This window comes from Fragaria vesca, linkage group LG6 (assembly GCF_000184155.1).
Source record: "Fragaria vesca subsp. vesca linkage group LG6, FraVesHawaii_1.0, whole genome shotgun sequence".
Taxonomy (NCBI): domain Eukaryota; kingdom Viridiplantae; phylum Streptophyta; class Magnoliopsida; order Rosales; family Rosaceae; genus Fragaria; species Fragaria vesca.
This window is the reverse complement of record NC_020496.1, coordinates 37,832,166-37,844,044: the sequence shown is the minus strand read 5'-3', so window position 1 is coordinate 37,844,044 and position 11,879 is coordinate 37,832,166. Positions and strand designations below refer to the sequence as shown.

The following is an 11,879-nucleotide window of genomic DNA, read 5'->3' as shown; positions in this document are numbered from 1 at the left end:
ACGAAGGACGAGAAATTGGGGTTTGTTGGTCGGGCGAGGTCTGCGGGTAAATGGTCGGATGTATTAGAAGAACACTATTATTAGAAAGAAAACAAGGACCTTTCGTTTTGTTTTTCTTCTTCGGATTTGGAGGAGATTAGTTTCAATCTTCCTATTAGAGATCGATATTGCATACATTATGTGCGTGTCTTCGATCGTATTATTGATTGATTATATACAATGCGAACCATCGATCGATCATTGTTCATTCACCTACATGAAATGTTTGAAACAATTTGCTTGCATAATACACAAACCATATTACGTACTCTGCAGATACGTATGTAGAAACTGTACGTATACAAAAACTTGAAGCTATAGTACTACTACATTTCTCTGCAGACACGTACGTACATACAAACTGTATATATATATATATATATACAAGGGCCCTTCCAATGAGGGATCCCTTATTTTAACGCCTATTTTAAGTTAGGGAGTAGGGCATTACACCAACTTCCCGATTATAATTTACTATCTCCACCGTTCATATCTTAGGTCTATATGAGTAGATCACCTCTACAAAATTTCATATGTATTGGTGATTGTTAAGGTCTTTACTAAAAGTTCAATTTTAGTTTTAATTGTACCTTCAACGGTTTTAGTTTGACATAAGCTGGACCGTTCAAAAATCATTTAAAACTAAAATCAAAACTTTTTGAAAAGTCTTTAAACGATCACCAAATCATATGAAATTTTGTAGAGGTGATCTACTCATATAGACCTAAGATATGAACGGTGGAGATGTAAAAATTCAATTGGGAAGTGGTGTAATGCCCTATCCCTAGAAAGTGGCCAAAAATAGGGATCCCTCAATGGAGGGGGGCTGATATACATATATATATATATATATATGTATAGTTATATACAACAAATCTTGATTCTTAGACCTTAATTTGTTTGGTTTGCTCTCTAACTAATTATATATGTTTCAGGTTAGGTTTCATCATGTATGGCTACAAAACAATCAACTTAATTTCATACGGTAAAATTCTTCCTCATGCCAAACTAGTATCTGTAGGATCAGATGGCTTGGCGACAGTACACATGGAAAATGCCACACGAGAGGCGAAGAATCGTGTCGTCTACATTTTTGTGCATTTGAAACTCTTTCCAATATGAAAACTTCTGTTTGCTTTTGTAGTAAAAAAGAAAAGAAAAAAAACAGTACTGGTGCTTGTGAAACTGGAATACATTATTGTTTTACACCACCATATAAGCTATGCAATGCATAATAACATAAGTTCCACATTTTACATTTGAGTCTTTACATTTTCATAAAGTCCAAGACTGCAAAATATCCTGAAAATGCGAATGAAATAGTCTATGGATCATTCACTGCCACAGGAATAGTCAAGTTAGGTTATCAGTACTCCTATAAATGAAGAGGATAATATCAAAGATGAGCAAAGAGATTAATGGTCCGTGGACGGTTTCACCATTTGATTCAAGTGTCTTCATTCAACTCTTTTTTCGACAATTACCCCTCATGCATCAAATTTCAATTTCTCCTCAACTTTATGAATTAGACGTGATTTCATTCATAACGTCTCCTCATTATCGAGAATCATTGTCCGCGTAATTACTCTCATACAAGTGAACAATACTCCTCATAGTTCGGAACAAAGCTAGCTATAATTTGCCTGGCTAACACAGGGGTGGAGCTATACTTGGGTCTGAAGTGGTCTAGACCCCCCTTAAGATTTTGGAACATTTAAGTTTTGGCCTTAATTTAGCTAGTTAGTATTAAATGTAGGCTTAAATCTCTCATTAATCTATCACTAAACCCCTCTTAAAATTTCACAAACTAATCAGTTTTGGACAAATCAAGAAAGATAAACCCATATTACGAAAGAAAATTATTAAATTGATGAGTCTTTATATCTTAGCAATCAAAATAGATAAAACAATTGATCACTTTTATTTAGTAAATAGTAAATTAATGAATTTACTAAAGAAAAAAAGTGAAGTAACAAATTAATAAACTACTATTTTCTCACCTCTACATTTTCATTGTTTTGTATAAGTTTAGGAGATGCATAAAATAAAGGTTTGATCTCAATGAATAAGAACATCTTCAAAAAGGAAAAAAGCACAACATTTTTAGTTAGGTGAGTTCTTATTAAATTTTAACATATAGTTTTGTATGCTATATCCGAACCCCTCAGGTTGCAAATCCTGGCTAAAGTCCCCTTTTTGTATTCGACAGTTTCATTAATTAAGCTTTGAGGACAGCCGCACCAGCCATTCTTTAAAAAATAATAATAATAATAATAATAAAAAACTTAGTTCAGAGTCGCCCATGTCATATTCTCTCAACACAAGCATCCTCTAAAAGAAGAAGGCAACTGCTTGTTCAAGACTAGTAGGCATAGGAATTTTTTGGAAATCCTTCTTTGCCAAATCAAAAGCAATTACTGCATGGCCATAATCAGAGTGCTTAGAATTGATCCAATGAAGTACCTCATCTCTACTACTATTAGTCAGGGGTTCATATACAAAATTCATCAAATTATGTTTTGCTTGAACTACTTTTAATGGGCTAAATTAAAAGGTTATTATAGTGAAAAGCAAAAACAATAAACAAAAAAAATAATAGAGATATTTATGTAGAAAAACGTGGTAGTGCGAAATTAAGATTAATAATGGTTTGCCACATCAAAAATCACACAACTAAAATTAACAATCCAATGATTTTGTGAGTCCATGCATTCTAGTTGAAAAGAAACTCAACATGGAAGAATTAGACACCATAAGGGAGTACTTGGATCGTTTTCCATCTCTCCATGAGAATATCTCGACCTGCATGTCATCAGCACGATCGGTATTGACAATAACTATGTACTCGTCGACAGTGGTCGATAAGTATCCAAAACCATAATATTTTGGAATTCTTGTTTTGAAGTATCCAGTTGATCGAAGCGGGGGAGTCTTTCATATAAAAAGATGAAGCACGCACGGAGCAGAGTCTGCGGAGGACGTCGCAAACTGGTGGTCATACAATATGATAGAACGCCATCGCTTTGAAACGCAGGTGAAGCGGATTAAGGATTTGATCGGCAAACGCTGCAGGATTTGAACAATCACGTCTTCGGGTATGTGCTCCGCCATCTCTTGGGTTTTAGGGTTTTGTTTTGGTTTAGGGTTTTACTGGTGCTAGCTGATGTAATATATATATACCAGAATAAAAAATTATTTAAGGAAAAGAAATTTTATTTGGGTAAGTTATGATTGTTGTAGGAGAGAATATAACGATCAATAACTGTCTTTTATTCATTGATAGATGATCTATTTATAGGCATTACATAGAGTCTCTCGAATAATCTAGGAGATTTATCAATACTGTAATCTATTCTAATAAGGAAAGGATTAGGTTAAGACACATAACAAAATGATATGAAAATAATTTCCTTAAACAATGATAATATATTATACTAATCAATCACGTGGCGCACATGAAACGGTCACGCTCGCGCATATGTATAATAGACAACGCTCATGCGCGCATTGATATTTGGGTTTTTGTCTGTTGATTATTGTTCAAAGTTAATACATTTTATTTTTCCTTTTTGGGATAAATAAAGGGTAATATCTACTCGCCGACAAAACCATAATTCCAATTTAGTTTGCATTATTGCGGCAACTTGTGCAAGAAACCAAACTAGATCAAATATCTACTCACCTGGTTTGAACCCCTTTTGGAATCCAAATTTCAATAGGGGCGGAGCTATAATTGAAGTGGTCTAGTCCCCCTTTAAGATTTAGGGCTTAGGGTTTAGTATTAAAAAAACAACAGAAAACCTAAAATAGTCTTTGACAAAATAGCTGAAATAATTTTTCGTGAAGAACATCTACATGTCTAAATTTGATTAGAAAGTAGGACCACGTCAAACTGTCACGTGGTTCTCCCGTAGCACTGAAAAATTTATCCTAAACCCCCCCTTAAAATTTCACAAACTAATCAGTTTTGGACAAATCAAGAAAGATAAACCCATATTAAGAAAGAAAATTATTAAATTGATGAGTCTTTATATCTTAGCAATCAAAATAGATCCAACAATTGATCACTTTTATTTAGTAAATAGTAAATTAATGAATTACTCAAAAAAAAAGTGATGTAACAAACTAATAAACTTCTCACCTCTACATTTTCATTGTTTTGTATAAGTTTAGGAGATTCATAAAATTCAATGAATAAGAACATCTTCAACAAGAAAAAAAACACAACGTTTTTAGTTAAGTGAGTTCTTATTAAATTTTAACATATAATTTTATATGTTATATCGAGACTCTCCCAGATTACAAATCCTGGCTCCGCCACCGCTAACACTCCAAGAATCCAGCATCAGGATTTTAGGAGGACTAAATCCAAGAGAGGGATGGATAAGCACAAAGTCCAAGCACACACATTTTACCCTTTTTACCTATATCTTAGGAAAGTCGTAGTCTCAAATGTGTAATTAGTCCAGTCCTATAGTCCTAGAGGAGATCGCCAGATTTAACGGGGAATACACAACGACGCATCGTATGTACCGAAACGTGTATGGCATCTCCGCCCCGACGAGTGTCTTCTCCTCTCTTATATTCTCTCCCTTCTCTCCTCTTCCACGCATCACCCATTTACCCTTCTTCATTCTTCTCTCGCTTTCTCTCCTCTTCTTCTTCAATGGCTCCACAAGAAGCAGCAGCAGCAGCTAGTGTGACCCAGAAGACTGATGAGGCTGCTCCTCGCAAGAACAGGGTCACAGTTGTGGGCAGTGGCAACTGGGGCAGTGTGGCTGCTAAGCTCATTGCCTCCAACACCATTAGGCTTCCTTCTTTTCATGGTAAAGTTTTGCTTTTTGGAGGCTTTCTTTGCATGCAAGAATGCTGGTGTTTGTGAATTGTGTGTGTGCATTTTAAAGATTGAAGCTTTATAGTGATTTTGTGTAGGATTCAGTGTTGAATGAATTGAGTTTTATATGGTTTGCTCTAGGCTGTTGTGAGTTTGGAGGTTTTAGTGGAGACCCTATTGGGAATTATGTGTGTGGATTGAGAAGAATGAAGCTTTATTGTGATTTCTAGAAATAGATAATGTGAAGTGAATTGAGTTTATCATATGCTTTGGTCTAGGCTTTTGTGGTTTTTGGAGATAATAGTGGAAACCCATTTTCTTAAATTTGGGTTTTTTGTATGATGAAATTCAGATGAGGTGAGAATGTGGGTGTTTGAGGAGACATTGCCAAGTGGTGAGAAGCTCACAGATGCCATCAACACAAGAAATGTAAAAACCATTGATCTTGAGCTACATTTTCTGTTATATTAGTTCACATATGTGTTTCCCATTGTAATATCTTATCATTTTCTGTGATAGGAAAATGTAAAATATCTGCCTGGCATAAAACTTGGGAAAAATGTCGTTGCAGACCCAGACCTTGTCAATGCAGGTACTTTGTTTTCCCAGCGAAAGCTTTGCTGACATTGTCTTTCTGTTGGGTACTTGAGACAAATTTTTAGTGATTTTAATGGGGGAGTTTTGCAGTGACTGGTGCAAACATGTTGGTGTTTGTTACTCCACATCAATTTATGGAGGGTATATGCAAAAGACTAGCAGGGAAGATAAGCGGGGATGTGGAGGCTATTTCCCTTATTAAAGGAATGGAGGTCAAGATGGAAGGCCCATGCATGATCTCTAAACTGATCACTGACCAATTGGGTGTAAATTCTTGTGTTCTAATGGGAGCAAACATAGCTAATGAGGTTATTAGCCCTACTTTTTACTCTTTTTTTATAGCTTCATGTGCCGGATCATTGTACACCAGCCATTACTGAAATTGGAGACTGCTTGTGTAGATTGCTTTGGAGAAATTCAGTGAAGCCACAGTTGGATACAGAGAAAACAAAGAGATTGCAGAGAAATGGGTTCAACTATTTAGTACCTCCTACTTCATAGTCTCACCTGTGAGTGCACGCCAATCATAAACATGGATTTAACAATTTAATTCACTTAAAAAAACTATTGAAGACGCGTTCTGTTCACACGGGTTATATGGAATTTATAGGTCCAAGATGTGGAAGGTGTAGAACTGTGTGGTACCCTGAAAAATGTTGTGGCCATAGCTGCAGGTTTGTATATACTAATGTATCTCTCCCTTCTCAAGTTTGAATGAGGAACAAAGAGTTTAATCACTAATGGAACAGGTTTCGTGGATGGCTTGGACATGGGAAATAATACAAAGGTAAGTTCAAATATTTGTACAAAGGTTGAAATCTGGTCTCTCCTGCCTTTTCTATTCATTTTGGCTTGCTTGTATGAATGACCAGGCTGCAATTATGAGAATTGGTCTAAGAGAGATGAAGGCATTTTCCAAAATGTTGTTTTCATCTGTCAAGGACAGCACCTTCTTTGAAAGCTGCGGTGTTGCTGATCTCATCACAACATGCTGTAAGGAATCATGATGATTTCTTCCTTCTATTTATGCTTATGTTTCTTTGTATTTTAACCTCACTGTGTATGGCAGTGGGAGGAAGAAACAGGAAGGTTGCAGAAGCTTTCGCAAAGAGTGGAGGGAAAAGGTAAACCTTCTTAATTTGGCACATGAAAGTTGTAAAAACTAAATATTAATTTAATTGTTACCTTTGTGTTTGTCATCTGCAGATCGTTTGATGAGCTTGAAGCAGAAATGCTACAGGGTCAAAAATTACAGGTTTACATTAACAATTATCATGGAATTTACTCGCAGTTATTGAATTAATGCACAATGAGGATGATTTATGAAACATATATTAGCTCTTTTTACCTTGTTAATAGTATGCGGTGGCAAGATTGTGAATGCACAACAAAGCTGCTGCTTGAGTAAATTAAAACGAATAATAATTTGTACTGATCTAATCACAATAAACACACCACATTTCATCAGTTCTAGAGTTCAACAGAACTAAGAATAACATATGGAGAAATTATGAAGTCTCTTTCTCTGACATTGAACTATGTGTTTATCAGTCTACTTATGAATGTTCCTTTCTCTTTTATGAAGGGTGTGTCAACAGCAAAAGAGGTATATGAAGTTTTAAGCCACCGTGGGTGGTTACAGTTTTTCCCGCTTTTTGCAACAGTTCACGAGATCTGCATTGGCACACTTCCTCCATCAGCCATAGTGGAACACAGTGAGCGCACACCTAAATAGCTGGTTTCCTCCACAATCACTGGGCATTCTTCAGGGTCTAAATGAAAGTATTCGTAAGTGATGTTTCGTACACGAAAACTAGGAGAGGACTAGGTAAAACTTTGGAATGTTGGGTCACAGAGAAGCTTATGCAACAATATATCGTTGCAGGCTCAAAATTCAGCACCTTGTTAGAAACTATTTTCCTTGACAGTAAATTAATGAAATTAACATTTCTCTGAAGTTTCATTTCGATCTTTTTTGTCAGTTCAATATTTTCTCCTTTAATTTGTGCAGACTGTGTAATGAACACTAAATTGTATACTCTTCTAGAAAATACAAGTAATACAGTAAAGGATAAGAGAGATTGGAATCCTTTTACAACGTCTAGGTCAGGATAAGACTGTGAGACATTGTTTGTCTTTGACAGCAACGTTCCATACACCAATACAAGGATTGCTACCGTTTTGGTAACATTCCATAACGTCACCTTCTCTGGCCATAGCAGTTGGTTTTTGTCATTTGAACGTTTCTGTCAATGTTTTTGTCAAAAAGCTTTTGTAGTTACCATATACACCTTGTCACATTCCATAAAGCTTATGTTCATTTCCAAAATTAGCCTTATTGTAAAGCAATTATTCAATTTTCACATCATAGGCTTTGTTTTTTTTTAATGAGACATCATAGGCTTAGTTCAATACTTTGCTTTGAAGTTGGAACTAACTATAAGGAAAGCCCTGTTGAATTCACAAGAATAATCCCATGATAACACCAAACCCCTTCTCATTTTATGCAATGCAATCGTTGTTATACAACTGCTACAAGCCAAATTACACAGCAGGATTACCATAAATTATAAGAAGAAAAAAAAACCAAATAACTTTCCCACAACACCAGCAATGCTTTGAATCTGCATATGAGCCTTTACAACACCAATTACCCAGATCGTATTCTATCCAATCGATCCACACTCTTCCGCGCTCTATCCAATTGGTGGTCAACACTTTTTCTGGACTTCTCGTGGCAGTCCACGCTTCTCCGAGACCTGTCCATATGGTCTAAGGACAATTTTAACTTTTCTAGTTTATCAGCACTAATGAACTGGTTTTTCAGTTTCTCAGGTCTATCAGTGGTGCTCTTCTTTGGTTTCTCTCTTCGATCAGTGCTCTTCCTAGAAACTTCGTAAACATCAGTACTCTTCCGAGGCTGCTCAAACTGGTCTGTGCTTCTCCTAGAACTGAACCTTTGGGACGGAGACTTCTCGACAGTTGATATGAACTTCTTCAGATGCCTAATGTACTCAGGATACAGTTCTAAATCACAGTGATTGCCTCCTTTAAGCCATAGCGGTTCATACTTCTCTTTACATAGCTCCCACAGTTGCTTGCCATGAGAGCAATCAACTACTTCATCTGCAGTTCCCTACAAGAATATATAATGGCTAATTCTGTGAGGATTAGTTTGTACATTATTTGGTGTTTCACAATGACCAAGGACTGGATAGCCTCATATTATTAAGTTGTCAAAACTAGGATTGCTAAAGTTTTAAAAAAAAAATCACTTCAATATGAAGAGGCAGATCAGTTTGTTATCTTTATATTTGTACTGTACTCTACCAGAAGAGGATCAAAGAAAAACATTGATTCAACAACAACAGTATTCTGTTTCTTAAAATTCCACCCATCAGCTAAGCAATCTGAAGTCTACAAATTCAATGCAATAATAAAACGTAAAGGAGATAAAGGAGATCTTAAAAGACAAGGGCTCCTATATTCCAGCATCATATTGCATAAACATGCCTAGTCATTTCAGCAAAGCCATTCCTGAATCTAAACAGTATTCATGATTCTGGTCAGGCTTCCAGGAGTCTCTACATACACGTGGGTTTATAACCTTAAAACCAACCAGTAACTTTTTTATCAAACATGAGTCTGGTTAGGCCTCTTAAAGTGTCTGAAATCACGAGTCAGATACTCTCAGAATTAACAGTAGAAGTTTTATCATACTATGTTAACCTTTAGATCTTAGTAAATCAGAAGAACAAAAATTGTTGTGTGACATATAATGTTAGCCTTTTACTTACTGACTATACAAAGGATAAAGCAACCGGCCGAAAAGTAAACCTACTCAACTACTATATAACTTAAAATGATACAAAAGAAGTAAAATCAAAGAAGGCAAGTTCTTATGCAAGAGTTTTTCATGCATGCGCTAAACGTAGTATGGATGTGTCACAAATGCAACTTTAAAGTTGACAAAACTGGAGTAGAATCACTTACATGAATGATGAGAACAGGACAACTGACCAGTGGAATTTTATCAATATTCTGCACACAAATGACAAAATGAGGGACTCAATTACATTGAAGTCATAATGTCGCCAATCAAGCATAAGATAGACAAGTAATGTGTTACCTTATAAATGTCAAACCAGTATGTGCGCTTTACAGGATACATGACTCTTAAACCAGATAGTATGGGACTATGCAGGACAACAGCTCTTAACTGAGGCAACCGAGCAGCAAGATCCAAAGTCGGGCCACTTCCAACAGATTGACCATAGAGAATGATATCTTCCTGCTTGGTACCATAGCTTTCTTCAAGACACTTATATGCAGCTTCAATATCTGCGTATGTATTCTGCTCACTTGCCTGGAACATATAAACAAAATATGAGCCTTCCACAATCCATTGTGAATAAAAAAAAAAAAAAAAAAAAAAAAAACAAAAGCAACTTATGAAATGGACCGGAGTTAACAGAATAGATAAGTGCTCAATTCTGCAGCAGACCTTTCCAGATGATTGCCCATACCCTGAATAGTCATACCTGCAAAACATTACAGATGCATAAAAGGCTCATATTTTTCAGCAGTCAGAAATGTAATACTGAATTAAATTATCGATTATAATGTGGCATTTATCCATAGACATGGGAAAGCATTATTCAACTTGATGATTACACAACCTATTCTGAGCTTTAGGCACAATTTCACAAAGTTGGTGGACAATAAATGACTAAACCACAGAAAGAAATGTGCTACCAAACACTCATTTTCAAACCACTGTCTTAACACCCAAAGACGCCATAGACCAAGCAACTAAGTTTCAATACAGATCGAATAAAACATAGATCACTGGACTCAAACTCACCATCATAACTGCTTTCTATTTCATGAAACTACTCAAAATTCGCTTAAAAATCAAACCTTGATGCTAGAAGATCTATATCTACTTTCTCTAGCATACAAACGAAGGAAACATTCCCAATTACCATAAAATCCCAACAAAGCAAAAGACAATTAGCCAATCAAATAAGTAAAACCCAGATGCCAAAAGGAGCAAGCTACTCATAAACCCAACAGAGAGCTCAATATTCTGATAAAACCCAGATGCCAAAACCACAAAGCAGCTTGGAAACTCAACAAAACCCAATATGCCAAAACTGATAAAGCATCAAACTTTGCCAAAAACAGAGCAACAGTAGTAGTAGCACAAGAAATAGCAGCAGCATCAGTAATAGTAGTTACCCCATGAGATTAACCCTCAAGTGGATACTCAGCTCGATGAAGAGCTCATACATCTGACCCAGATCGGCGGCGTTGCCGTGAGAGTAAAGCAGAGTGGAAGTAGCCAAAGGGTGCCTAATGTAAATAGCCACCACCTCAGTGCCTCTACGAGTCGGCAGCTTCAGAACCTCCACGTTTTCTCTGTGGGGAAATGGGCTCAGCAGCAACAGCCCCGTCGGCTCGTCGGTGATCAGCTTATACGACGGTGGGTTCGGCGGGAAAAACGCGAACTTGGCCGCCATGGATGACGTCACGCCACCCATTACTTCCGAAACTGGAAGAAGAAGAAGAAGAAGAAGATGAAAGCTCACTTCTTTCTGGGTTTTGAGCTAAATGGGTTTTCTGGGTGAGTGAGAGTTTAACTGACCCAGATCGACATTCTCCTCTTTTTCTCTCTGAAGATTAGACCTTTATTCTTTATGGCAAAGAAAAAGTAGAGTGAACATCATAAAGAATAGAACTTGGTTCTTTTTCATGGTGGCTATTAATCTATTAAGCTTACCCAAAAGCTCAATATGGCCAAAATGAAAGAGACAGAGAGAGAAAGAGGTTAATGAGTTTAGAGAGAGAAAGTTTTTATTTTTGATTTTTACAGTGGGGTTACTTGGGTTGGGGGTAACACAGAAGCTTGAGCTTCAGAGAGGGATGGACCATGGGGCCTTAAGCTTCCGCATGCTATCATTTTTGTAGGGTATCTGATGGAAGAAATTGACAGAAGAAGCTAACAAAAGAAGATGCAGAAAAATTTGGTAAAAATTATTTGGTACCACTAAGCACCAAACCCATGTGGATAAAGTTGCTTGTCGATTGAATTTTCAAGAGCCAATGCAACCCCAACAAAAATTTGTGAATGATTGAAAGCTCATAATTAAGTATAAACATGCCACACTATAGCTCACATAGATGTGGGATATGCAGCAGGTCAGCTTGTTTAGGAAAATTACCAACATTAACACCTTTTTAAAACCATTTAATGCGTTATATTTTCGGCCAGTCAAGAAATCACTTGATTAATTAAACTCTTGTTTTTGAACACAGAGTTAATTGAAACTAAAACTTGCTGAAAATGTAACGCTCGAACGCTTAACTAAAAAATGTGGATATACTAATTCTCGTGGTTTATAAGTAT

At 36.4% G+C, this 11,879-nt stretch overlaps 2 protein-coding genes across 2 annotated transcripts; one reads left to right on the top strand and one right to left on the bottom strand.

Moving 5' to 3' along the window:
• The first annotated feature begins 4,549 nt into the window (after window positions 1–4,549).
• Window positions 4,550–7,316, top strand: LOC101315168 (glycerol-3-phosphate dehydrogenase [NAD(+)]-like). The gene is made up of 11 exons (XM_004304636.1): window positions 4,550–4,865; window positions 5,226–5,302; window positions 5,393–5,465; window positions 5,561–5,778; window positions 5,872–5,979; window positions 6,081–6,144; window positions 6,220–6,257; window positions 6,343–6,463; window positions 6,540–6,594; window positions 6,677–6,725; window positions 7,056–7,316. The coding sequence occupies exons 1-11, from the start codon at window positions 4,583–4,585 to the stop codon at window positions 7,203–7,205; spliced, it is 1,236 nt and encodes a 411-aa protein (XP_004304684.1). The 5' UTR covers window positions 4,550–4,582; the 3' UTR covers window positions 7,206–7,316.
• Window positions 7,317–7,943: 627 nt separating this feature from the next.
• LOC101314874 (abhydrolase domain-containing protein FAM108C1-like) lies at window positions 7,944–11,135 on the bottom strand. Its single transcript, XM_004304635.1, has 5 exons — window positions 10,712–11,135; window positions 9,975–10,011; window positions 9,600–9,836; window positions 9,464–9,511; window positions 7,944–8,606 (listed from the first exon to the last, which is right to left on the bottom strand). The coding sequence occupies exons 1-5, from the start codon at window positions 11,011–11,013 to the stop codon at window positions 8,121–8,123; spliced, it is 1,110 nt and encodes a 369-aa protein (XP_004304683.1). The 5' UTR covers window positions 11,014–11,135; the 3' UTR covers window positions 7,944–8,120.
• Between the last annotated feature and the right edge of the window lie 744 nt (window positions 11,136–11,879).

Excerpts from the sequence above, each read along its gene's own strand:
- LOC101315168 (XM_004304636.1), top strand. The coding sequence starts at position 4,583 with ATGGCATCTCCGCCCCGACGAGTGTCTTCTCCTCTCTTATATTCTCTC. Across the intron at positions 5,779-5,871 it reads GAGCAAACATAGCTAATGAG|ATTGCTTTGGAGAAATTCAG; the intron begins GTTATTAGCCCT and ends CTGCTTGTGTAG. Across the intron at positions 6,464-6,539 it reads TGATCTCATCACAACATGCT|TGGGAGGAAGAAACAGGAAG; the intron begins GTAAGGAATCAT and ends TGTGTATGGCAG.
- LOC101314874 (XM_004304635.1), bottom strand. The coding sequence starts at position 11,013 with ATGGGTGGCGTGACGTCATCCATGGCGGCCAAGTTCGCGTTTTTCCCG. Across the intron at positions 9,837-9,974 it reads ATGGGCAATCATCTGGAAAG|GCAAGTGAGCAGAATACATA; the intron begins GTCTGCTGCAGA and ends TATATGTTCCAG. Across the intron at positions 9,512-9,599 it reads ACTGGTTTGACATTTATAAG|AATATTGATAAAATTCCACT; the intron begins GTAACACATTAC and ends ATTTGTGTGCAG.